Genomic DNA, 26436 nt, shown 5'->3' on the forward strand with positions numbered 1-26436 from the left:
TGACGGGAGACGGGTCACATGACACCTTACTACAGCCCTGTTAGGATGACCCAGGAAAGTTGGGCTTGCATTTAAAGGGATTATTTACTAGGTGCAGTTGTGCCCACTGTTGTATGTGTAATCCACAGAATCCATTGACCTTGCAAATAAGTGAAATTAATCAGTCATCCTCTAGTAATATCACTGATGGGATACTTAAAGGGAGTGTGACACCAGAAGCCAACATCAACCTAGCCCCACAGATAGATAGGTTAGGGTCACCTGAATCAAACAGTGTTTTCTTCTTGTGAATCGCTGCCTCCGTTGCCGAGATATAGCCGGTTTTATCATATGCAAATGAGCTCTTTGGAGCAATGGCGGCTCCCTTGTTATTGACAAAAATGGAGATATCTCCGCACCGGAGATAACAATTCACAAGGGGAAAACGCCATTCGATTCAGTTGACCCTAACCTATCTATCTGCGGGGTTGGGTTGATATGATAAGTTCCGGTGACAGATACCCTTTAAAAGTGACCATATTATAAATATTGGTTGATGATGTCACCATCATTACACATAACCCATTATTATTTTGGGTGTTTCTAGGCTTGACCATTAGTCGAAGTTGATTGTCGTAGCAAATTTTGCCCAAATATGAATTGTTAACGAGCATAGGTGACTGTGAAGGTAGGCCTAGACCTGGACCAGTAAAATCTACTCCAGATACTAATTTCGGATTCGCTATTTGATCGATAACCACGTACGATGTGATTCGTCTTAGTAAATCACCTGTTTTGTTTTCCGTGTAAACATAGTCAGCCAAGACAAATGTATTTCGGTGTTTTGAGTAGCAGATAACCCCCCGGGGGCGCTTACTTTCTCCTGTTGCCCTCCTGTTGTCTTAGACAACACAGAGCCTGGGGCTCCCTTTGGTCCATAGCCAGGCAAGCAGCGATGTGGATGTGATCAGGGGAGCCCTGATGGAAAATAAATCAGTGTCTGTTTCTGCTTGCGTTGCGGGGAGGGGGTAGAGGGGGCCCGTATGTACAGATGATGCAATCTGGCCCAGGACTGTGTAATCCGGACTGTGGAAAGTGTGCGCAGCCCCAAACATCTGGTCCCCATCCCCGACCCTGTCTGTCTGTACACAGTCCTAATCCTGCCCGCTGCTGGTTGCCATATCGCCTTCTTTCTTGCCATCAGTTTCCTCTTTCTTGGCCATTTACCCGTTCTCACTCCCTTTAAAAAAAAAAAGAAATTAAAATTTAAAATTTCTAAAAAAGTTAGAGAATTTTTGCTCCTTTCCGTCTCCTTCCTCCCCCGATAAGACCGCGCCAGCCTCTTCTAAGGAGATATCCCGGCTTTCTGATTATCCGTCTTTCCCACATACCCGCAGGTTCCAAATTTTTTTGTCGGAAAATGTGCCATGACTCATGGAAAACCGATCGGGTTTCAGACGCAGGGTGTTTGTCTGGATTTGAAGTTTCTCCACCAAACTGTCTGGATTTGCTTTTCATCTGTGGGTTTGACCTCTTAACGCCGTCGCTGCCGCAGATGTCTGTTACTTTATTGCTTTACCCGAAGCGTTTCTGACTCAGGAAGGGTTAAGACTGAAGCTGACAAGGAGCCAAGTCATCCCCCCTTTCTCTTTCCGGTCTTAAAGGGCCCCTTCGGAAATTAAAGGGATGTTATCAATGCGTTAATGGAAGCCCTACAGTCCCCTCTCTACAGCCTGACGTGGCTGATAACAGAAAACAGTAGTTTGTAACTGCAAACCGGATGGAGAGTAAAAATACTACATGGAAAACGCCATTTTTGTTACCGCGTGCTCTGATCACATATATAGACACCGACAATGCATGGTGTATAAATTGTGCACATGACCCCCTTCATCCTCATCCCAAATACTGGCCCTAAACCGCACCATGCAACTAGTACAGACCCCCCCCCCCCCATAAATAAATGTACAGCTTCACCTCTGTCGGCTCTGACACTAGTAGAGCCGAATGTGTATGCGCGCAATTGCGGCCTCGGAACTATGGCCGCGCATGCGCATTCGGCTCTACTAGTGTCAGAGCCGACAGAGGTGAAGCCGCCGAAGAAAGAAGGGGAGGATCCAGCAGAAGATAGAGGCGGCGCAGGATCCTGTTCTCGGGCAGCGGTGGGGACGCCCTCATTGCGTTTCCAGCGCTGGGGCCCGCCCCCATCGCTGCCAGAGAACTAATTTACATACCGGTAAAAACCGGTATTACTAAGGAATGGCGCGGCGGAGATCCCATCTAAAGGTAGGAAACGAATAGCCTTTCTAAAGGCTATTCCGACGTGGTAGCCACAGAAAAAAGATTTTTAATGGTAGAATCCCTTTAAGCGCACTCCGATCCCAGACTAGACCCCGTAAACACATACAAGATCCTAAACCTCTACCCAAATACTGACCCCAGATCAGACCCCCTTAAACACAAAAACATACAGACCAGGCCCCTTTAACACATATGGGCCCCACACTAGAACACTTAAACCTATCCAGACCCGAGAGCAGATCCCAAGTACATGTGGACCACAGACTATGCCCCTTTAACACATACAGATCTCAGACCCCCTATATACATGTAGACCCCAAACCCTCTAAACAAATACTGACCCCAGACAAGACCCCTTAAACACCAAAACCTACAGATCAGGCCTCTTTTAACACATAGGCCTGATATCTCTTAAACAAATACTGACCCCCCAGACCAGATGCCCTAAATAAATATAGACCCCCCAGATCCCATAGGGCACCTGGGAGATTGGGCTACACGTCCAGGAGGACTCGCCTTTTCCAGTGAGTCAGCTGGACATGTTCTGGAGAGTTGCCCTTTCGGCCCCTGCCCAGTTGGGATCTTTGCAGTATAGTAACTGGATTGTACAAGCTTCTGAATTGTCACATTCAATACCAGTTAGAAAAATAATCCTTCCCCACCCCAGAGGCTGATGGGAGATGCCCGTCTTCCCCGTACAGGCCCTTTGTACATATGTGTTTGCTGAGGGCTTTCACACTGATGGGCGTCTGGTTCATGACCAGTTCACACTCTTCTCTGCGTGTACTGTACACACAATGGGCGTTTGTACTGAAATATCCATAGGGGATGTGCTCAGCTGGGGTAGGGGCCGGAGACTGCTGTTTACATAGGAGGAAGGGGAGGTCTGGGGGCATCCTGTCCTACCCTGTAGCACTTCAGACCTTTAGTGGGCACCATAACTGGCGCTGTATCACAGTAAGATCACTGTATAGTCATCAGTCCTATCTGCACCTGGGAAAGCTGGGAGATGCTCAACGTGACGGTGATGCAGCCTGTAGGAGGACTCTGACTAGTAATGGCAGCCATATTGGTTGTATCCCAGGTGTCCTAGAAGAAGTAAACAAGCATAGGGTAGTCCAAACCGTGTGACGGGGAGGGGGGTTGTATACAGGGTGGGGGTTTGGATGGTGTTGATGGTTTGTAATATCCTCAAATAATGCCCTTCCCACCTTTATGGTGGAGGTAGCCCGCAGCTGATGTTTCAGTACAATCCAGCATGTTTCAGGAACCTCCGAGGCACTATCAGGAAGCTGCACTTTGTCCACTGCTGAAAATAGCACAGTTTCCGCATTGTGAATGAGCTTAAAGGGAAACTCCAGGAAAAAAAAAAAAAAAATTTCCGTGTAATTTTTTTTTGTTAAAGAAATGGGTGATATAGCTTAGACACCCTCCAAGCCCTTGTAGCATAACTGAATGTTTGGTGCTATTTGTTTGCAACATCAGTCGAGGGTTTTGTTCATAATCCGCCTCCTAGCTACTATGTAAACGATGTGCATGGTGATTTAAAGGGAACCTTTCACCACCTCTAGAAACATCAACTCTTAACATTTTCTAATAGGCGCCGCTTTGCTGATTTTGGCACAGTTGGAATTTTTTCTCTAGCCCCTACCATTGCTGAGCAATCACCCCAGGCAGTCAGGTGGGCAGTCCTAGACTACCTGCTCTCGTCCAGGACCAGCCCACCTGATGCTAGAGAGCTTAATTAGACACTAATGTTTGGACTGATTGCTTAAAAATGGTAGGGGCTAGAGAGAAAATTCCAACAGCGCTGGAATCAGTGGAGCGGCGCCTATTGGAGGATGCAAAGAGTTGGAGAGGGTGAAAGGTCCCTTTTAATGCCATACAGTATGGAATGGCCAGAGCACAACAAAATGAGACTGTTATCAATAATAAAAGGCCTCGATTCATCTGCGTGTCTTAACTTTCTGGATCCCTGGCAAGGGTTAAGCTGGGAGCAGTTATTCTGGTTTACAGAATTACTCAGCTGGATGTCATCCTGTTTACACTGCGCTGCTGTCATTTGCTGTGGTCGGGAGCAGGAGGTCTGGGCCAACTTACTGGTGGCCTGTTTACTACCCCATCCCCACACCTCACCCATACCATACGCATATTGTCTTTTCTCACCAGTATATGACAGGGAGAGTCTAATGTTTACCCCTCATTATATACAGACGGGAGGGGAAGTCCTAGACGTACATTCGTATACAATAAACTTGGGTGACCCCCATTGTCTACCAAGTTAGACTATAATGGCCCCATATCTTCCTATATACCGTATTTGATACACATCAAGCGTTTGGGAAAGTTGGTTGGCAGTCTTTATGGGAATCTTAGTGATGTCCACTTGCATCAATTTTGAGGTCCAAAATGTCGTCCTTCTGTATGGTCATGAAGCTTATAGTGTTATTACATTAGTGAAGCTGTAATATTAGAGGTCTGACTCCACCTCCTTGTCTCTTTACAGCACTTCTCAGAGCTCCTGGATGACACCGCCCTGTTAGATGCCCTTGGACAGCTCATCGGAGACCCGTTCCTGACGGAAAAATATGAAATGATGGAAGTGGAGAATCCGAGTTCTCCGTCGCCTATGATTAAGGCAGAACATAGCTACTCCCTGTGTGGGGATTCGCGCCCGCAGTCACCATTCACTCACGGATCTTCAGATGACAACTTTAGCGATGGTATAAATATGAGTGTTTCGTATGGGGGTGATGATGTGATTTTATATGTGAGTGTGATGGGGCTGACCTTGATGTTATTGCTAAAGATTTTAATGACCCTTTTCTAAGGATAGGTCCGATTAGTGGAGGTCCAATACCCGGAACCCCCATTGTTCAACTAACACAGAGAATGGAACAGGAAACAGACAGCACCGTTCTGTGTGTAGTGGCCAGACCTGGTACTGCAGATCAGCTGCCATGTGCAATGACTCAGTTTGGCCACTACTCAGAGAACAGCGCTGTCTGCTTCCAGCTCCATTTTCTGTGTATCAGCCAAGTATAGCTAATCGTTGGGGGTGTCGGGTGTCAGACCCCAACAAATCTGATATTAGTGACCTATCTTTAGGATAGCTTATCAATATTTGTAGCCTTTGGGGTGGCCATACATTTTTGATTAATATCTGGCAATCCCACTGACTTTGCCGGGACTCACTTGACCAGCTTTGGGATGTCTCCTGGTAAGTTATTGGGGAAAGTATTTTTGAATTTTAACATGTCCAATCTTTTTGTTCACGGGGAAGAGAGCAGGCTACAGTGGCTAGTCTGGCACCATGTGGGGTAGGTCTTGGCTAAGAGCTGGAAGGTTTTTTTTTAAAATTTTTAGGTAGATTGTGAGCCCCGTATCAGTATGTCTTTGTAGAATGGGAGGAAATCCACGCAAACACGGGGAGAACATACAAACTTCCTTGCAGATGTTGTTCCTGGCGGGATTCGAACCCAGAACTCCAGCGCTGCAAGGCTGCAGTGCTAACCACTGAGCCACCATGTTGCCCCTTGCCCCTAGGTTTTAGGAGTAGGACAAGATATGACACTCAAGGATGAGTTGTGATCAGAGCCTTATCCTTATTTCAGCAAATATCACTCTGGCCTCCGTGGGGCCCCTTTGCTGAGTTTTGCTTTGAGGGGCCCATGGTTAATTGAAAAGTGACAATGACTGGGAAAGTGAAAAGAAGGAAGTCATGTCTTATTTAACAGAGCTGAAGGCGTCGAGGTTGTCAGGCAGGGATAGGAGGGTTATACAGGTGTAACCTGTCTCCTATTGTTTAGATAACCTGACACTTTCATTGCGGGACAATGTGCGAGACGCCTCCGCCAGGATGTGTGTGTGTGTGTGTGTGTATATATATATATATATATATATATATATATATATATATATATATATATATATAGCATTACAGTTCCTGGTCACCCTCCTAGGTAGCATGGACAATCAAGGTCCAAGCAAGGGTTAAAGTCTAACTACAGAGCACACCCGGAAGCCATAAGGTGTTGTGTTCTCCTTCTGACATCAAGCCTGACACTTCTCGGGGCAAATGTCTTAATTCCTTCCTTGCTGGATGGCTGACAGGTCCCATAGCAGTAGAAGATTGTGAGCGAATGTGGGTCAGCCAGGAATCTGTCACATTGCGGTATTTCACAATATCGCCCTATTGTTCACGTACTAAACACGGCATGTTCTGTGTAGCCGGACATAAGCCGCGTGTCCTCATAGTCAGGAACAGTCCTCGTCAGCGCTCCTGACGTGTCTGTTTTACGCCATTGTTATTATTTTAATTCTGAGTTAAATGGCCACGAAAGTTTTCAGATAAGTCCATGATCTCCCGCAGGGATGTAACGTGATGCACCGCGTTTTTTTTGTAACATGGGCACGAAATGCACTAGCCATGCCTCTTTGCCGAGAACCATTGCTTGCCCTTCTAGGACTCTGGATGGTCCATTCTGGGAGAACTGGCATCCTCACTGGGGTTGTCACTCTGCTTTCCGCAGACCTTGAGTATTATATAAACATGTATTGCTGCAGGGTGGGTCTTATTTCTGTAACTGCCTATTATCCTGCATTACTACGTTCTCCTTTTACTACGTCTCTCCCATTCTTATTCTACATCCTTCTCTCCGCAGGGGATCTCACAGGGGAGGACTGGTGCCTTGGAGGGCAGCTCACTCCTACCAAAATTAAGATGGAAGTCCCCGTTGATGAAAGTCCAGGCCTGGCTCCTTCTGTTACCCTCACCACCAACACAGCGACGGCTCCTCTACAGGTGGAGGTGCTGCCGCCAATGCCGGAGCCAGACCAGGTGAGTGCAGTGTCAGACCCCCCTGGACATGGATATATAGGAGTGTATGTGTAAGGAATGGCCTCCCATTGTTTAGACTATCCTTTAATCCAGCACCTCTGCATTTGATAGTACACTTGGATATAGGTGACAGTCTATGACCACATCCACCCCCATCCTAATACTCGCCCTATTATATCATTTCAGCACAAGCCTTTGAGTCCAAAGTCCTTGCCACAGATTAAACTGGAGCCCCATGAGGTGGATCAGTTCCTGAACCTGTGCCCTAAAGAAGGTGAGATCCTCTCCACACTCTCAAGTGGATGCAAGTTGGATCCTCTCCACACTCACAAGTGGATGCAAGTTGGATCCTCTCCACACTCACAAGTGGATGCAAGTTGGATCCTCTCTACCTTACTGACCTTTGCTTCCCTTCCTGCAGCTGTCACATCCGACAGTCTACAACTGCCCCCGACTCCCCCCAGCAGCCATGGAAGTGATTCTGAAGGAGGCCAAAGCCCCAGCAGATCCCTGCCACCCTCCAGCCCAATCCAGTCACAAGCCGTAAACAAAGCAGTGGCTCGTAGTCCATCAGCGCTCTCTAATTCTCCTCTCCTGACTGCTCCGCATGTAAGTCTATGGTTTACGAGTCCAATGGGCGGTCCTATCAGAGATTGACAGCCTTCCCTCTAACTGTCCCTATAGTGCAGCTGTCAATCACTGATTAAGACTGTCTCTCTTTACACCTTGGTGTAGTAATAAGCAAGCAGTGCCACCTAGTGGGGATGCTAGGAATTGCACTCAGTTTCTACTTTTTATTAAAGTGTTTTGTTTTTTTTAACCCTTTGAGGACAGCAATTTTCCATTTTTGCGTTTTCTCAAAACACGTGTCTGATCACAGGCGATGCTGCTGGGTCTTCAGTATATAACAGCAAGGACTCCGTGGCTAGGGCGCACACTCGACTCCTGAGCAGGCGCCATATTTAAATCCCAAATGTGCCACTATTACAGCGCATATCGTGTAGGATTATTTGGTGGCCTATCCTTGGGGTCTAACCAAAGTTTTCTTTACAGAAGCTGCAGGGCACCGGACCCCTTATCCTCACAGAAGAAGAGAAAAGGACTCTAGTGGCTGAAGGGTACCCCATTCCCATGAAACTGCCCCTCACTAAGGCTGAAGAGAAGGCTCTGAAGAAAATCCGCAGGAAGATAAAGAACAAGGTACAGAACATTCATATACACCGGCTTATCTATAGACACCCACCCCCCCATGATGACGGCTCGACTGACCCCCTATAGTGGTGCCGTTCAGTAATGTATATATACATTGTGTATTTTCAGATCTCTGCCCAGGAAAGTCGCAGAAAAAAGAAGGAATATATGGACAGCCTGGAGAAAAGGTAACTCCATGTCATCAGCCCTGTCTGCTCTATTCCTTATAGATATCCTTATTGTTTCTATTAAGCTGTGCCTATCCATTTTTGGAAAAGCTGGATGGAGGCCATAGAGAATACGTAGCTATGCATCAACATAGGAGATACTTCTATACCCAAATAGATTCCCCATTTCTTATACCATAAGACGACCTCTTCCCTAACACTGACTTTCCTCCAATAGGGTTGAGAACTGCTCCTCTGAAAACAGCGACCTGCGCAAGAAGGTGGAGGTCTTAGAGACCACTAACAGGTGAGATGATTGCCCCCACACAATGTCTTTTCTCTACATCGCCCCCTTGTGTATGAGCTGATCTGTATGGACTTTACATTAGAGGGATTCTTTACAAATACCCTTTTAGACTTGGGGGTGTCATGCTATTTCAATCTAAGGTAGATTATGCTGAACTCATCCTTCAATTGTGTTTTATTCCTCAGGACCCTCTTACAACAGTTACAGCGTCTACAAGCAATGGTGGCCGGTAAAGTGTCCCGTTCATATAAAGCCGCCAGCACGCAAACAAGCACCTGCCTCATGGTGAGTGAATGGCGCCACTCTGTGACATATCTTGATAAAATATACTCGCGATACTCCATGTATTTTTTTTCCTTTTCATGGCTACCACTAGAGGGAGCTCTCTGCAGACAGATTTTTGAGTTTAGTTGTAGCTGTTCAAATCTATATGGGGTGAGCTCCCCCTAGTGGTATCTAAAGTCAGATAGAATTTAGGGACACCTATCCCTCATCCACAGAGGTTGGAACCCCAATGATCAGCAGAATGGGGGCTCTGCACCCTTCCTGTATATGAAACACCACTTGTGCTTGCCTGACCGGCGCTCCATTCGCTAAGATTGCAGTGCTGGAAACCCCATAGAAGTTAATGGAGCGCTAGTCACAAAATGCACTGGCAGGTAGTTTACAGGGCGGGGTGCAGGGGGACTCTTGGGGGGGCCCCCAATCTGACACTTTCCCTCAACTCTGTGATTGTGTATGTGTGGCCATGGACTTTGAACAGTGGGGACAGACTTTCTATAGGGGCTATACTGGTCATGCACCAGACTATCATCATCCTGGCTCACCTACATATAGATGAGGCTTTTTACTGATTCCTGGAAGAAGACACTAGACTTCTTAACATTTCACTTGCTGACATCTTCCTCATCTGACTGTAGTTTCCATTACACTGTTATCTGGACCATTCTAAATATATCGTAACTAGATCTGTCTGGGCTGCAGTGTGTCCATGGCTTTAACTTGACATTGGATCTAATTGTTTCATGACCATGTCGAGCTGCTGACATATAAAGACAATGAAAGCAGCCATGTTGTGTCTTGTTAAAAAAAAATGCAGCCTACAGCGTTACTAGTTGTATTTCTATCCCCTCTGAGCAGTTATAGAGAAAACAACCGGTATTATACTCCAGAGCTGCGCTCACTATTCTGCTGGTGCAGTCACTGTGTACATACATTACATTACTTATCCTGTATTATACTCCAGAGCTGCGCTCACTATTCTGCTGGTACAGTCACTGTGTACATACATTACATTATCCTGTATTATACTCCAGAGCTGCGCTCACTATTCTGCTGGTGCAGTCACTGTGTACATACATTACATTACTTATCCTGTATTATACTCCAGAGCTGCGCTCACTATTCTGCTGGTACAGTCACTGTGTATATACATTACATTACTTATCCTGTATTATACTCCAGAGCTGCGCTCACTATTCTGCTGGTACAGTCACTATGTACATACATTACATTGCTTATCCTGTATTATACTCCAGAGCTGCGCTCACTATTCTGCTGGTACAGTCACTGTGTACATACATTACATTACTTATCCTGTATTATACTCTAGAGCTGCGCTCACTATTCTGCTGGTGCAGTCACTGTGTACATACATTACATTACTTATCCTGTATTATACTCCAGAGCTGCGCTCACTATTCTGCTGGTACAGTCACTGTGTACATACATTACATTACTTATCCTGTATTATACTCCAGAGCTGCGCTCACTATTCTGCTGGTACAGTCACTGTGTACATACATTACATTACTTATCCTGTATTATACTGCAGAGCTGTGCTCACTATTCTGCTGGTGCAGTCACTGTGTACATACATTACATTACTTATCCTGTATTATACTCCAGAGCTGCGCTCACTATTCTGCTGGTACAGTCACTGTGTACATACATTACATTACTTATCCTGTATTATACTCCAGAGCTGCACTCACTATTCTGCTGGTACAGTCACTGTGTACATACATTACATTACTTACTCTGTACTGGTCCTGAGTTACATCCTTATTATACTCCAGAGCTGCGCTCACTATTCTTTCTGCTGGTGCAGTCACATTGTAGGGGATATGGGGCCTCCATCATCAGCTCCTCATCAGGGAAATCTTCCTAAACTGCTGTACATCATTATTCATCACTGTAATTCTTTTCCATATGAACACCCCTTTTCTTGTCTGACCCCCCTCTATCATCTTGCACCCCTTCAGGTGGTCGTCTTATGCTTTGCAGTCATTTTCGGCAGTTTCACACAGACCTTTGACCCCTACCCATCAGCCACTAAGACATTACCAGAACCAAGTGTGCATTCAGGGCAGGAGTCATATACTGCTTCAATAGGTAAGTGCCATCATTCACATGTGTACGGCCTCTAATGAAGTCTCCGTTCGCTGCAGTAGTCGGTGACCATGAATGGTTTCTCTCCTAGTGAGGTCTAGAAGCATTCTTTCCTTCGAGGAGCATCATGGCTGGGAAGAGTTATACAGCTCTGCAGTCACAGTGGATTCTCCTGACACCTTGGAGAGAAGCAAAGAAATCCTGTCTCAGCATCACACGGCCGTATTAGAGGAGCTTCACCTGTCACAGGAGAAGCAACACACGCTGTCCAATGACAGCAGCCTGGATTCAACAGTACGGCACAGGTGAGCGCCAAACATTGTGTACAGGAATGGAGATTAAGGACAGGGTAGAGGGGGCAGTATGGCGGAGATGAAGGCTGCAGAGGGGAGCAATGGCAGTAACGAGGGGGTCAGGGCACATTACATTGTAGAGTAATATGGTTCACAGGTCACGTATATTCTGATTGGAGACCTTCTTTTTCTTCATCTTCTCCATCCAGCCCAGACTGACATGACAACTTCTGGTGTTCGCACGGCTGAGACTGAGATATATTTGGTCCTCTTTCCTACAGTCATCCCCAGTCTGTCTGCTAACACAGATAAATTTGGAGTCCAGATCCGACCCCCTAAATAGATGCAGATTCCAGTCTACCCCTGCACTAAACTATTATGCAGCACAGTCTCTCGGGTACTCACGTTCTGCCTTGTAGCTTTCCCGGTTGGCGTCAGGTTACTGTAGTAGGTCCTGCCACCTCGGGTCACTATCGATAGGTAACAAGGCCCACAATCATAGGGTCATTGTAATCCACCATTACCTTGAACCCTTTACATTGGAGACTAGTGGGGAGCATTAGGGACACGGAGGGGGCTGAACCTTTTTTATTTGCTGATCGATTATTTCTCATTATTCAGGTTCCATTCGGATTTTGGACAAAATGAAATGACGAACGTAATAGAGCTGGACAGAAGAGTGAACGCTACGTCCTAATATCAGCTTTCCTTCACCTTCACCCTTCCTTCTGCCTCTGCTACCCCCGACGCAGCCACCCCTCAAGTTCCCGCACTGAGCCGGCCCTTCGGACTGTAAGCCTCTAGTCAGGTGAAGGAAACCGGGACTCTAGACTTGACACTGGCAAATGATAAAAAGCAAATGGGACCCTAAAGGAACGCGCCCCCCCATTTCCTGGATGTCTGACAGCGAGGCTCGTAAAGTGGAAGGTCGCAGGATAATGAGGATTCATAGCATTGAGATGTGAAGAAAGCCCTCTCCGCAGCCCGCGGCCAGATTAGTGAAGAAGAGTGGACTTTATTTTTTTATTTATACAATGAAATTGTTAACCCTAACAACCCAAGATGTTACAGAAACAATTGAGAGGAAATACATTCCATCCCAGACATCATCATAATCCAGCCCCCCAACTTGTAAGCCCCTCCCCAAGGGAACACCCACAAATGCCTATGTTTAGGCAAATATTTATAAGCCACACCCAACCGAGAAAAACGGGAGTTAAGTGTTATTGAAGATGTCGCACTCTAGCAGGCACTGCCGTTGAGAATTTTGCCGGAACTTATAGTTCCACTCAAGCTGGGTTCTATAAACTGCCTAAGGTTCCCCTAACACCCCATCCCTTTAAATTGCTATCCTGTATCAGTCAGTGCCTTATATACCTGGATTATATACAGAACCCTTTGCCTATAATCCCCATCGTTGTCCTCCATATGTATTGATACGTCACATGGGATTGCTTCTATTTCCAGTCCTTGCCCTACAAAGCTGTCCCTCCTGCTGTTGTAAATAGTATTTATTAGTTTTATGTGCTACTTTTCATCATTGACATCCCAAAAGCGGGCGCTGCGCTCCTCCTTGCTCTGCCTATTACTAATCCCCTTTATGCACGGCCAAAAATGAAGAGGAAGCGAGGTATTAGTAGGATTTGACTTCCGTTGCCCATTACTCTTCACTTTACGATCCTCTTGCTTTCGAAAGTTGGTCAACCCCAGATGAAGGGGCGCAGTATCCGAGGAAAGATCGAGCAGGGTGTTTATATTAGTAGGGTTCAGTTTGGTAGAATCCACCCAAAATCAGCGCCATAGACTGCCGTTTGAATATACCCCATGTACAAGCAGATGAGTGGGATGCAGGACCCTAACATTGCTTGGTATTAGCCCCCCTTCCAAAGAAACTAACACAGATCCCAACTCCTAATATTTCCCATGACTCTTTGCAAATCACTGTCCAGCTAGGAATCCTGGGATTGATTCATTTCGGCTTCTTTAATATCCTGTCTCGATATGTAAGATGGAGTGGACAACTTTCCGCATGGCACTACGGGGGTCTGGGGGCATACATTTCTCTTCCTTGTTTTTGTTTTATGCTTATTTTTGGTATAATAATTTTTTATAAAATGGAAAAATTCAATAAAAAGTAGCAGCATATAATATGGTGTGATATACGGCATAAATGGGAGGGGGGACACATGCCCTATATTTAAACTGTACCAAATCATAAGGGGAACACTGAGCACCTGACCCCAATGGAGACTTGTATCGTGGTGTAAATATCTATGTGTTTGCAGTTTATTGCTGGTTTTAGTAACCTCATGAATACGTGATACAGTGAGGTCATATTTTCTAATGAGCTGACTGGTAAAACAGAACATGGAGAAAAAAAAATGCATTTTATTATTGCCAGCTCACTGTCAGTACAACGCCATCTGCTGTTCAATGGCACACAATGCTGCTGAAACTCTCTACCATCCACTTTAATAGAAAGTTGAGTACCATTCCGGCCTAATGCGCAATCATACCATCAGCTGAAGGATCTAACACTAGTTCATCATTACGTTACTTATCCTGCATAAATCCTGCGTTACATCCTATATTATACTCCAGAGCTGCGCTCACTATTCTGCTGGTGCAGTCACTGTGTACATACATTACATTACTTATCCTGTATTATACTCCAGAGCTGCGCTCACTATTCTGCTGGTGCAGTCACTGTGTACATACATTACATTACTTATCCTGTATCATACCCCAGAGCTGCGCTCACTATTCTGCTGGTACAGTCACTGTACATACATTACATTACTTATCCTGTATTATACTCCAGAGCTGCGCTCACTATTCTGCTGGTGCAGTCACTGTGTACATACATTACATTACTTATCCTTTATTATACTGCAGAGCTGCACTCACTATTCTGCTGGTCTAGTCACTGTGTACATACATTACATTACTTATACTTTATTATACTCCAGAGCTGCGCTCACTATTCTGCTGGTGCAGTCACTGTGTACATACATTACATTACTTATCCTGTATTATACTCCAGAGCTGCGCTCACTATTCTGCTGGTGCAGTCACTGTGTACATACATTACATTACTTATTGTGTATTATACTCCAGAGCTGCGCTCACTATTCTGCTGGTGCAGTCACTGTGTACATACATTACATTACTTATCCTGTATTATACTCCAGAGCTGCACTCACTATTCTGCTGGTACAGTCACTGTGTACATACATTACTTATCCTGTATTATACTCCAGAGCTGCTCTCACTATTCTGCTGGTACAGTCACTGTGTACTTACATTACATTGCTTATCCTGTATTATACTCCAGAGCTGCGCTCACTATTCTGCTGGTACAGACACTATATACTGGACAACCTCTTTAAAGTGTTGGACATTGGTGGGGTGTATTAAAGGGGTTGCCCAGGCATGATTTTTTATGGTTTGTGCTCAGGAGAGGCCAGAAATACCTGATCAGTGGGGGCTGACAGCCCTCAGACTGATCAGCTATACAGAGTCACCTACAGAGCCCGTCCTGTACACAATACAGGTTGGAAGCAGAAAGCTCTGTCCATTGTATATTAGCCGGCACCTTAGCACTTATTGAAGTCAGTGACAGCTGAGCTGCAGTGAAGGCACCAGGCAATTATACAGCAGATGGAGCTTTCTGCTTCCGGCCTTCTATTTTGTACAGAACGGGCACTGGTAGTGGCGCCATACAGCTAATGGGGCCCGTTTGTCAGCTCCCCTCCCAATTAACCTTGGACAACCCCTTTAATATACCCCACATATTTTAATGTCCCCCCCAAAGGATGTTAGCCCCAATCACTGCCCAAACACAATATAATAGCCCCATCACTGTTCCCCACTGGGGAAGTGGCCAGAAAAAAATTTGGCCCAGGTAACCCCTTTAAAGAGGTTGTCCATGAACGGGAACCACCATTGTGGCCACCAGTGAGGTGTAAAAATTAAAAACAAACGAACAATCCAAAACATACTCACCTGTCCCCAGCACCACAATATCAGTCGGGGCCCCTCTTCTGGGTATCACTGTCCCCGTAGCAGCTCAATTTTCAGAGTCAGAGTCATCGTAGCCACTTCAATTCCCGTTCTTCAAGACGTGGTCATGAGCACTCCTATTGATCAGTGCAGTCGTTGTCGAGCTTTCCATCCACTTCATCTCACTTGTACTATAGGAGGTCACGTGGACAAATGGACTCAGAGGAAGAGTGGTCGATCTGCACCCAGGGACTATCAGGGCGCTTCAGCTGTTCCTGTAGCATTGGCGTCTGGACATACTATGCTGCCTCCACCCCCTTCTGGTTTGGTTCATACCCTCGGGTGAGTTGGCCTGTTCGCAAGTGTGGTCTTCTACTTGAGCTACCTCAGGCTGGTGATGTATTAGATGTCCTGAAAGCTGTGTTATATAAATTAGAAGGTAGAACTTCTTCAGTTAATTCCCCAGGGGTGGTTTTTCCACAGTCTGAACAAGTGGGCTCAAGAAGAGATCCATATATAAGTGGCGTTGGTCTGCAGCGCGGTCCTTTCGTAGAACCTCCGTTCCCTAACTTCCTGGTTTCTCCCCTTGGTTTGGTCCTTAAGAAAGAAGTTGGGAAGTTTAGACTCATTCATCATCTCTCCTTCCCATCTGGTGATTCAATTAATTATGGCATACTTACAGAGGAAAGGGAGGTATCTCACATTTCCTTCGACAGTGCTGTTGTCCTGCTGTTTTGTGCTGGAAGCTCACCAAGTCGGACATCGAGTCAGCTCTGCACCTTTGGCCGATACACCCTGCTTGTTATTATTTGTTGGGTTGTCAATGGCTAGGGGCTTTTTACTATGATATTCGTTTGTCCATAGGGTGTTCCATCTACTTCAAAATTGTTGGTGCTTCGTTAGAATAGGTTGTTTACTTAAAGGGGTTCTCCAGGCTAAAATTTTGATTTTTTTAAAATTAGGACAGGGGAGGTGAAAAAACAAACACACTCATCTGTCCCCGATGGTCTGGTAACAGCATGGTTCCAACAGAAGTCCCCTCCCCATGAGACCGCTGAAGCCAATCAGCAACCTCAACAGCCTAAGGAAAGGACCCAAGAACCTCACAGCCAGTGAAGAATTCTACTGCAAGAAGACAGCCGAGCTGAAGGATGCAAATATGAACATGTGAGTATGTTTTTTTTTCCCCACTCCCCCTGGCTTAATTAAAAAAAATAATATTTTTGCCTGGACAACCTCTTTCCATATCACTAGAGTTTTGTGGGACAACTTGAAGGTTTAGAAGTTCTTGCTGGATTTTTCTGGCATTTTGTGTTTCCCTGAGTCTGAATTGAACAAAATCCGACCTTCAGCTCTCCACTAACGTGGCCGGAGTGGTGGGTTACGGTGCAGTCATTGGTCCAAGACCTGGGTGAAGGCCAGTGTTACTAAGAACTTTGCTTGAGTTGCTCCTCCAGCGTAAGGTCTATTGAATTATGCGTCTCCACCATGGTGAACAGATGTATTTTATTTTGGAGTGAATGAAAGTGCTATTTCTGCTATTAACCCGTTTTCTTCCAGTTTCTTGCCAGTACTGGCTCTACTACATCATTTAGTTTTGTTTATCCTACTAATATTATAAATGTGAAAGTTTGTGTGTTTGGATGTTTGTTACTCTTTCAAGCAAAAACGTCTGAACCCATTTGGATGAAATTTAGCACATAGATAGTTTGTAACCTTAATTAAAACATAGGCTACTTTTTATCCTGGTATATGACATGGCTTCACGACTGTTATGAATTTATGTTCATATACTATAATAAACTGCTCTTGGCAGCAGCTTATCTCAGCCAGGTCTGTTATCTCTATGTAAACACACAGCTAACCCTCAGTCCATTCTGTACATGCATTTTATCTGATCATCTCCAGACAGTTTGCTGACACACTGGATGGGAAAACACCTTTAATCCAAACTAGCAGTTTGCCAATTTTAAACATGTCAGGAAGGAAAAATAAAATCTAATTTGTTGCAAAATTCTAAAATGAGAGCTATGAAGGAAGCCAGAAGTCAACAGAGTTCTTCTCAAGTGAAGCTGAAGGGGGATCATCGGCGCCAACAATACACTCATTATATGGTTTCCCAGCAAGCTGCTGAGATGCCGGAACAATCACAGGCATGGTGCGAGGAACAAGTTCAGCGGCAGGCCAGCTTGAGTTGCGGATCATCAACGACAACAATACGCTCATTAAATGGCATCCCAGTGAGCTGCTTAGATGCCGGAACAATCACAGGCACAGCACGAAGAATGAGTTCAGTGGCAGGTCGGTTTGACAGCTGCTGAAACACCGGAGCAGGTGGATCATCAACACCTACAACACGCTCATTATATGGCATCCCGGCGAGCTGCCGGAACAATCACAGGCACGGCGTGAAGAACAAGTTCAGCAGCAGGACAGCTTGAGAGCTGCCGAAATGCCGCAGCAGACAAACTATCGACAGCAGCAATTTGCTGAATATAGGCGGATCATCAACACTAACAACACGCAGACGAAGTCGCGGGCAGAGTTCAATATTGTTTGTAGTGGGGGATGGCATCGTTCTGAGTGTCAGAGAATTGTAGTTTCGTTTCTCTCTTCCTTCTGTCAGCCATGGCGTCCTCTGCCCTGAGAGACAAGCTGGACTGCTCCATCTGTCTGAGCACTTATACAGATCCTGTAATGCTGAGATGTGGACACAACTTCTGCCGGGTCTGTATTGATCGTGTTCTGGATACACAGGACCAGTCTGGAGTTTATTCCTGTCCTGAATGTAGAGAAGAGTTTCAGGAGCGGCCTGTACTGATGAGGAACTTAGCTCTACGTAATATAATGGAGGATTTATTGTCTACTCAACCAACACAGACACAAACCGGGATCTTCTGCACTTACTGTGTGGACTCTCCTGGACCTGCTGTGAAGTTCTGTCTACTCTGTGAAGCTTCTCTGTGTGATAAACATCTGAGAGTCCACAGCAAGTCACCAGAACACGTCTTATGTGATCCCAGCACTGACCTGGAGAAGAGGAAATGTTCTGTCCATAAGAAGATCCTGGAATATTACTGTACTGAGGACACTGCTTGTATCTGTGTGTCCTGTAGTTTGATTGGGAAACATCAAGGACATAAAATAGAGTCAGTAGATGAGGCCTCTACCAAGAAGAAGAAGAAACTGAGAAATGTTCTCCAGAGACTGATCACAAAGAGAGAGGAGACTGAGGAAAGAGTCCAGAGTCTGGAGGAGAGCTGGAGAAAAGCTCAAGAAAAAGCATCTGGAGAAGCCGAGAGAGTCACTGCCCTGTTTATAGACATCAGGAGACGACTGGACAACCTGGAGAAGAAGGTCCTGAGTGAGATCGCCATGCAGGAGGAGCAGCGGTCATTGTCACTGTCTGCTGTGATCCAGAATCTGGAAATAAAGAAGGCCGAGCTGTCTATGAAGATGCGGCACATTGAGGAGCTGTGTAACATGACTGATCCACTGACTGTCTTACAGGATCCAGACACAGGTGACTTGTGTGATCCTGAGGAGGGGGGAGGTGATGAGGACACTGGGGGACATGATAGACAGCGCCATGATGGAGATGATCGGGATGTGGCCGTGATCTCAGACACATTACACACATTATGTGACATAATATCAGGTATAAGGAGCGGGATCTATGTGGCGGTCCCTGCGGACTTATTACTGGATATAAACACAGCTAATAATTATCTCCATATATCAGGCGACCTGAAAACTGCGACCTGGACACAAGAGAGGCAGAATCGTCCAGAAACAGCAGAGAGATTTCAAATGTATCCTCAGGTGATAAGCAGGAGGGGATTTACCTCAGGGCGACATTACTGGGAGGTGGAGGGCAGTAGGTCATCGGAGTGGAGGGTGGGGATGTGTTATCCCAGTATGGACAGAAGAGAAGTTATGTCACTCATTGGAAATAATAACAAGTCCTGGAGTTTGTGGAAGAGATATAATATTAATCGGTATCTAGTGTTACATGATAATAAAGTGATCCGGTTACCTGACAAGATCTCCAGTAATACAGTTAGGATCTGTCTGGATTATGAGGCCCGGAAGTTGTCCTTTTATGAGCCGTGTAACCCCATCAGACACTTACACACCTTCACTGCCACCTTCACCGAGCCCCTTCACGTTGCAATATCAGTGAGTAAAGGTTCTATAAGGCTAAGGCCCCACAGGCCGTAATCGCAGTGCTAAAGCGCTGAGGAAAGAACCGCTGCGTGATCGCATTTTGGTTCTTTCCGCAGCGCTTTGAAGAGAAAGTTCACAGTTTTCCTCCGCTGACTTTCTCTTCCCATTATATCTACAGGAAAGCCGCCGGCGTTTCCGTAGATATAATTGACATGCTGCGATTTGCAAAGCCGCAACGGCTTTGCAAATCGCAGTGTGTCCGCACTGAGTTTTTTTCCGCAAAGTGGGCATGGGATTCGCATGAATCCCATCCCCTTTGCTTGCACTGTAAAACATGATTTTTCCTGCAGCGTCTCCGTTGCAGGCAAATTGGAGCATTTACGTCCCATGGGGCAACGGCCTAAAGATATAAGGATCTGACCAAAGACTGGTGAAAGAAAGCAGAATCAAACTAAAAACTGAGCCCACACATCGCAGAAATGCTGGGTTTTTTTTGAAGATATTGCTCTGATTTTTTTTTGTAACAACCCTAGTAGTAGCTACTAGAATTTTTAGCTGAAAGTTAAAAACTGATGTAAATCTCAGAACACTTGGCCATTAAAAACGGAAACAAAACATTAGCTCTACCAAAAACATCACACAAGTGAATAAGGCCTTAGCTTTTACCTTCTTTGAGTCTTTACTTAATGTCAGTAAAATATTTCAGAACATCTGATAATCCAGAATCAAATCTCTCTAAGGGTGAATTCACACTGAGTAAACGCTAGCTTATTCTGAACGTAAAACACGTTCAGAATAAGCGGCGTCTAAAGCAGCTCCATTCATTTCTATGGGAGCGGGGATACGAGCGCTCCCCATAGAAATTAATGGGCTGCTTCTTTCACTCCGTGCAGTCCCATTGAAGTGAATGGGGAGTGCCGGCGTATACGGCAAGCTCTGCTCATGCCGGAGCGTACACGCCGGCACTCCCCATTCACTTCAATGGGACTGCACGGAGTGAAAGAAGCAGCCAATTCATTTCTATGGGGAGCGCTCGTATCCCCGCTCCCATAGAAATGAATGGAGCTGCTTTAGACGCCGCTTATTCTGAACGTGTTTTACGTTCAGAATAAGCTAGCGTTTACTCAGTGTGAATGCACCCTAAGGGTGTATTCACACTGAGTAAACACTAGCTGATTCTGAACGTAAAACACGTTCAGAATCAGTGCGTATAAAGCAGCTCCCATTCATTTCAATGGGAGCCGGCATATGAGCGCTCCCCATTGAATGAATGGGCTGCTTTTTTCACTAGGAGCGCTCCCATTGAAGTGAATGGGAAGTGCTCGCGTGTACGGCTCGGAATGAGCAGAGCTAGCCGTACCCGCGGGCACTTCCCATTCACTTCAATGGGAGCGCTCCTAGTGAAAAAAGCAGCCCATTCATTTCAATGGGGAGCGCTCGTATGCCGGCTCCCATTGAAATGAATGGGAACTGCTTTATACACACTGATTCTGAACGTGTTTTACGTTCAGAATCAGCTAGCGTTTACTCAGTGTGAATGCACCCTTTAATGTTGGATTAAAAGAATTTTACTTATATTTGTCAATCGTCAGCATTTGAGAAAATTGGGTTCATTTCCATTTAATTATTATTATTCTTCCTAATCATATGACAACTGCCTTACTTTTGTTAGTTTGCACCATATTTGCTAATACCGGATCTGTAACTGCTGGACGTTCTGGGGATGGTATTAAAGATCTATTTATGTAACTGATGAGTACCTGCATCTTGATTTTTTTTTTTATTTTTATTCTGCTTTGGGTGTAGGTGAGGGTCCAAAGTTTTGCTATATGGGAGTCCAAGAGCTGGGGAACCCAACACTCTCTAGAAGAACAGGACAAAAGTACTCAGCTAAGCGCTGGTCCCTCTTTACTTCTTACCTTCAGTGCACAGGTCCATAGAAAGTCTATAGTCTTCCTATGATTTCGTATACCACTTGCTCTGCTCTACATCTCATCTTAGGTCACCAATACATAAAGTTTGTTAACACATCCAATAACTATAACATGTCAGGAGAGGTGACAGATCCTCTTTAAATTGAAGGACTCACATATTGTCACGATCTCCTACTGCTATAAAATAGAGGACTGGAAGGAATTAGACATTTGACTTCCAGATCTGGTCTGTATTAACCTTCATTGTTTACACGCTGACAGAGGAGCCTCTCCTATTGTCTTGCAATGATAGTGGACAGGTTATCCAAACCATAGAAACAGAAAACCTATTCCTGCCTGATTTCAGTAGATAATACATGACTTTATCCTTTTCACTTGTAAACATCAGGGCTGGTTACATTTCCTGGAATACCAGAAAATTGGGCAGATCTCCTTACCTGGTGGAATGCTTCTGCATTCACGGTGTTCTCTCTCATTTCACAGGTGATTTAGGCAGTTGTGGACATGAATGGACAACTCCACCCCTATTTGTCTCAAGGCGCTTCTATTGAACCTGGTTGAACTTATTTTTCGGCATCCACCGAGAGCAAGCCGAAAGTTGTTGTTGGACATGGGCCAAATGTGACAAGTAGAGATGAGCGAACAGTGTTCTATCGAACTCATGTTCGATCGGATATTAGGCTGTTCGGCATGTTCGAATCGAATCGAACACCGCGTGGTAAAGTGCGCCATTACTCGATTCCCCTCCCACCTTCCCTGGCGCCTTTTTTGCTCCAATAACAGCGCTGGGTAGGTGGGACAGGAACTACGACACCGGTGACGTTGAAAAAAGTAGGCAAAACCCATTGGCTGCCGAAAACATGTGACCTCTAATTTAAAAGAACAGCGACGCCCAGCTTCGCGTCATTCTGAGCTTGCAATTCACCGAGGACGGAGGTTTCCGTCCAGCTAGCTAGGGCTTAGATTCTGGGTAGGCAGGGACAGGCTAGGATAGGAAGGAGAAGACAACCAACAGCTCTTGTAAGAGCTAAATTCCAGGGAGAAGCTTGTCAGTGTAACGTGGCACTGACGGGCTCAATCGCCGCAACCCAGCTTTCCCAGGATCCTGAATGGAATACACTGTCAGTGTATTCCCGTATACCCGATATATACCCCGATACCCGTTCCAACGGTGTGCCCCCCCACCTTCACCCCAGAAATACCCTGCAAGTCCCCTAGCAATAGAATTGGGGCTATATACACCCACAATTTTTACTACTGGTATACAGTGCCATTGTCTGACTGGGAATTCAAAGAATATATTGGGAATACAAATACCCTCATTTCTTGCTACTGCCATATAGTGCCAGTTTCTGACTGGTAATTCAAAGAATATATTGGGGTTACGTGCACCCACAATTTTTACTACTGGTATACAGTGCCATTGTCTGACTGGGAATTCAAAGAATATATTGGGAATACAAATACCCTCATTTCTTGCTACTGCCATATAGTGCCAGTTTCTGACTGGTAATTCAAAGAATATATTGGGGTTACGTGCACCCACAATTTTTACTACTGGTATACAGTGCCAGTTTCTGACTGGGAATTCAAAGAATATATTGGGGTTACAAATACCCTCATTTCTTGCTACTGCCATATAGTGCCAGTTTCTGACTGGGAATTCAAAGAATATATTGGGGTTACGTGCACCCACAATTTTTACTACTGGTATACAGTGCCATTGTCTGACTGGGAATTCAAAGAATATATTGGGGTTACAAATACCCTCATTTCTTGCTACTGCCATATAGTGCCAGTTTCTGACTGGTAATTCAAAGAATATATTGGGGTTACGTGCACCCACAATTTTTACTACTGGTATACAGTGCCAGTTTCTGACTGGGAATTCAAAGAATATATTGGGGTTACAAATACCCTCATTTCTTGCTACTGCCATATAGTGCCAGTTTCTGACTGGTAATTCAAAGAATATATTGGGGTTACGTGCACCCACAATTTTTACTACTGGTATACAGTGCCATTGTCTGACTGGGAATTCAAAGAGTATATTGGGAATACAAATACCCTCATTTCTTGCTACTGCCATATAGTGCCAGTTTCTGACTGGGAATTCAAAGAATATATTGGGGTTACGTGCACCCACAATTTTTACTACTGGTATACAGTGCCATTGTCTGACTGGGAATTCAAAGAATATATTGGGGTTATAAATACCCTCATTTCTTGCTACTGCCATATAGTGCCAGTTTCTGACTGGTAATTCAAAGAATATATTGGGGTTACGTGCACCCACAATTTTTACTACTGGTATACAGTGCCATTGTCTGACTGGGAATTCAAAGAGTATATTGGGAATACAAATACCCTCATTTCTTGCTACTGCCATATAGTGCCAGTTTCTGACTGGGAATTCAAAGAATATATTGGGGTTACGTGCACCCACAATTTTTACTACTGGTATACAGTGCCATTGTCTGACTGGGAATTCAAAGAATATATTGGGGTTATAAATACCCTCATTTCTTGCTACTGCCATATAGTGCCAGTTTCTGACTGGTAATTCAAAGAATATATTGGGGTTACGTGCACCCACAATTTTTACTACTGGTATACAGTGCCATTGTCTGACTGGGAATTCAAAGAGTATATTGGGAATACAAATACCCTCATTTCTTGCTACTGCCATATAGTGCCAGTTTCTGACTGGGAATTCAAAGAATATATTGGGGTTACGTGCACCCACAATTTTTACTACTGGTATACAGTGCCATTGTCTGACTGGGAATTCAAAGAGTATATTGGGAATACAAATACCCTCATTTCTTGCTACTGCCATATAGTGCCAGTTTCTGACTGGGAATTCAAAGAATATATTGGGGTTACGTGCACCCACAATTTTTACTACTGGTATACAGTGCCATTGTCTGACTGGGAATTCAAAGAATATATTGGGGTTATAAATACCCTCATTTCTTGCTACTGCCATATAGTGCCAGTTTCTGACTGGGAATTCAAAGAATATATTGGGGTTACGTGCACCCACAATTTTTACTACTGGTATACAGTGCCATTGTCTGACTGGGAATTCAAAGAATATATTGGGGTTATAAATACCCTCATTTCTTGCTACTGCCATATAGTGCCAGTTTCTGACTGGTAATTCAAAGAATATATTGGGGTTACGTGCACCCACAATTTTTACTACTGGTATACAGTGCCATTGTCTGACTGGGAATTCAAAGAGTATATTGGGAATACAAATACCCTCATTTCTTGCTACTGCCATATAGTGCCAGTTTCTGACTGGGAATTCAAAGAATATATTGGGGTTACGTGCACCCACAATTTTTACTACTGGTATACAGTGCCATTGTCTGACTGGGAATTCAAAGAATATATTGGGGTTATAAATACCCTCATTTCTTGCTACTGCCATATAGTGCCAGTTTCTGACTGGGAATTCAAAGAATATATTGGGGTTACGTGCACCCACAATTTTTACTACTGGTATACAGTGCCATTGTCTGACTGGGAATTCAAAGAGTATATTGGGAATACAAATACCCTCATTTCTTGCTACTGCCATATAGTGCCAGTTTCTGACTGGGAATTCAAAGAATATATTGGGGTTACGTGCACCCACAATTTTTACTACTGGTATACAGTGCCATTGTCTGACTGGGAATTCAAAGAATATATTGGGGTTATAAATACCCTCATTTCTTGCTACTGCCATATAGTGCCAGTTTCTGACTGGGAATTCAAAGAATATATTGGGGTTACGTGCACCCACAATTTTTACTACTGGTATACAGTGCCATTGTCTGACTGGGAATTCAAAGAGTATATTGGGAATACAAATACCCTCATTTCTTGCTACTGCCATATAGTGCCAGTTTCTGACTGGGAATTCAAAGAATATATTGGGGTTACGTGCACCCACAATTTTTACTACTGGTATACAGTGCCATTGTCTGACTGGGAATTCAAAGAATATATTGGGGTTATAAATACCCTCATTTCTTGCTACTGCCATATAGTGCCAGTTTCTGACTGGGAATTCAAAGAATATATTGGGGTTACGTGCACCCACAATTTTTACTACTGGTATACAGTGCCATTGTCTGACTGGGAATTCAAAGAGTATATTGGGAATACAAATACCCTCATTTCTTGCTACTGCCATATAGTGCCAGTTTCTGACTGGGAATTCAAAGAATATATTGGGGTTACGTGCACCCACAATTTTTACTACTGGTATACAGTGCCAATTTCTAACTAGGAATTCAAAATGCGCAAGGCTCCCGGAAAGGGACGTGGACGAGGCCGTGGGCGAGGTCGGGGGAATGGTTCTGGGGAGCAAGGTAGCAGTGAAGCCACAGGGCGTCCCGTGCCTACTCCTGTGGGGCAGCAAGCATTGCGCCACTCCACAGTGCCAGGGTTGCTTGCCACATTAACTAAACTGCAGGGTACAAACCTTAGTAGGCCCGAGAACCAGGAACAGGTCTTGCAATGGCTGTCAGAGAACGCTTACAGCACATTGTCCAGCAGCCAGTCAGACTCTGCCTCCTCTCCTCCTATTACCCAACAGTCTTGTCTTCCTTCCTCCCAAAATTCCGAAGCTTTACAGAACAATAACCCAAACTGTCCCTGCTCCCCAGAGCTGTTCTCCGCTCCTTTCATTGTCCCTCAACCTGCCTCTCCACGTCACGATTCCACGAACCTAACAGAGGAGCATCTGTGTCCAGATGCTCAAACACTAGAGTCTCCTCCATCTCCGTTCGATTTGGTGGTGGATGACCAGCAACCCACCCTCATCGACGATGATGTGACGCAGTTGCCGTCAGGGCATCCAGTTGAC

General features: G+C 45.0%; 2 protein-coding genes across 2 annotated transcripts in view; both read left to right on the forward strand.

Moving 5' to 3' along the window:
- Positions 1–13533, forward strand: part of CREB3L2 (cAMP responsive element binding protein 3 like 2) — a 34567-nt gene extending 21034 nt beyond the window's left edge. The window contains exons 2-12 of the mRNA XM_075275229.1: positions 4787–5003; positions 6945–7120; positions 7307–7394; positions 7542–7729; positions 8174–8320; positions 8441–8499; positions 8717–8785; positions 8971–9070; positions 11050–11179; positions 11268–11481; positions 12091–13533. Coding sequence (XP_075131330.1) covers positions 4787–5003; positions 6945–7120; positions 7307–7394; positions 7542–7729; positions 8174–8320; positions 8441–8499; positions 8717–8785; positions 8971–9070; positions 11050–11179; positions 11268–11481; positions 12091–12166 — 1464 coding nt within the window. The 3' untranslated portion in view covers positions 12167–13533. The remainder of the gene's footprint in view (positions 1–4786; positions 5004–6944; positions 7121–7306; positions 7395–7541; positions 7730–8173; positions 8321–8440; positions 8500–8716; positions 8786–8970; positions 9071–11049; positions 11180–11267; positions 11482–12090) is intronic.
- Positions 13534–18093: 4560 nt separating this feature from the next.
- Positions 18094–19692, forward strand: LOC142204606 (E3 ubiquitin/ISG15 ligase TRIM25-like). The gene has a single exon (XM_075275919.1). It carries the CDS (start codon positions 18100–18102, stop codon positions 19690–19692), a length of 1593 nt encoding a protein of 530 aa, XP_075132020.1. The 5' UTR covers positions 18094–18099.
- The last annotated feature ends 6744 nt before the right edge of the window (positions 19693–26436 follow it).

This window comes from Leptodactylus fuscus, chromosome 5 (genome assembly GCF_031893055.1).
Source record: "Leptodactylus fuscus isolate aLepFus1 chromosome 5, aLepFus1.hap2, whole genome shotgun sequence".
In the NCBI taxonomy this organism is placed as follows: domain Eukaryota; kingdom Metazoa; phylum Chordata; class Amphibia; order Anura; family Leptodactylidae; genus Leptodactylus; species Leptodactylus fuscus.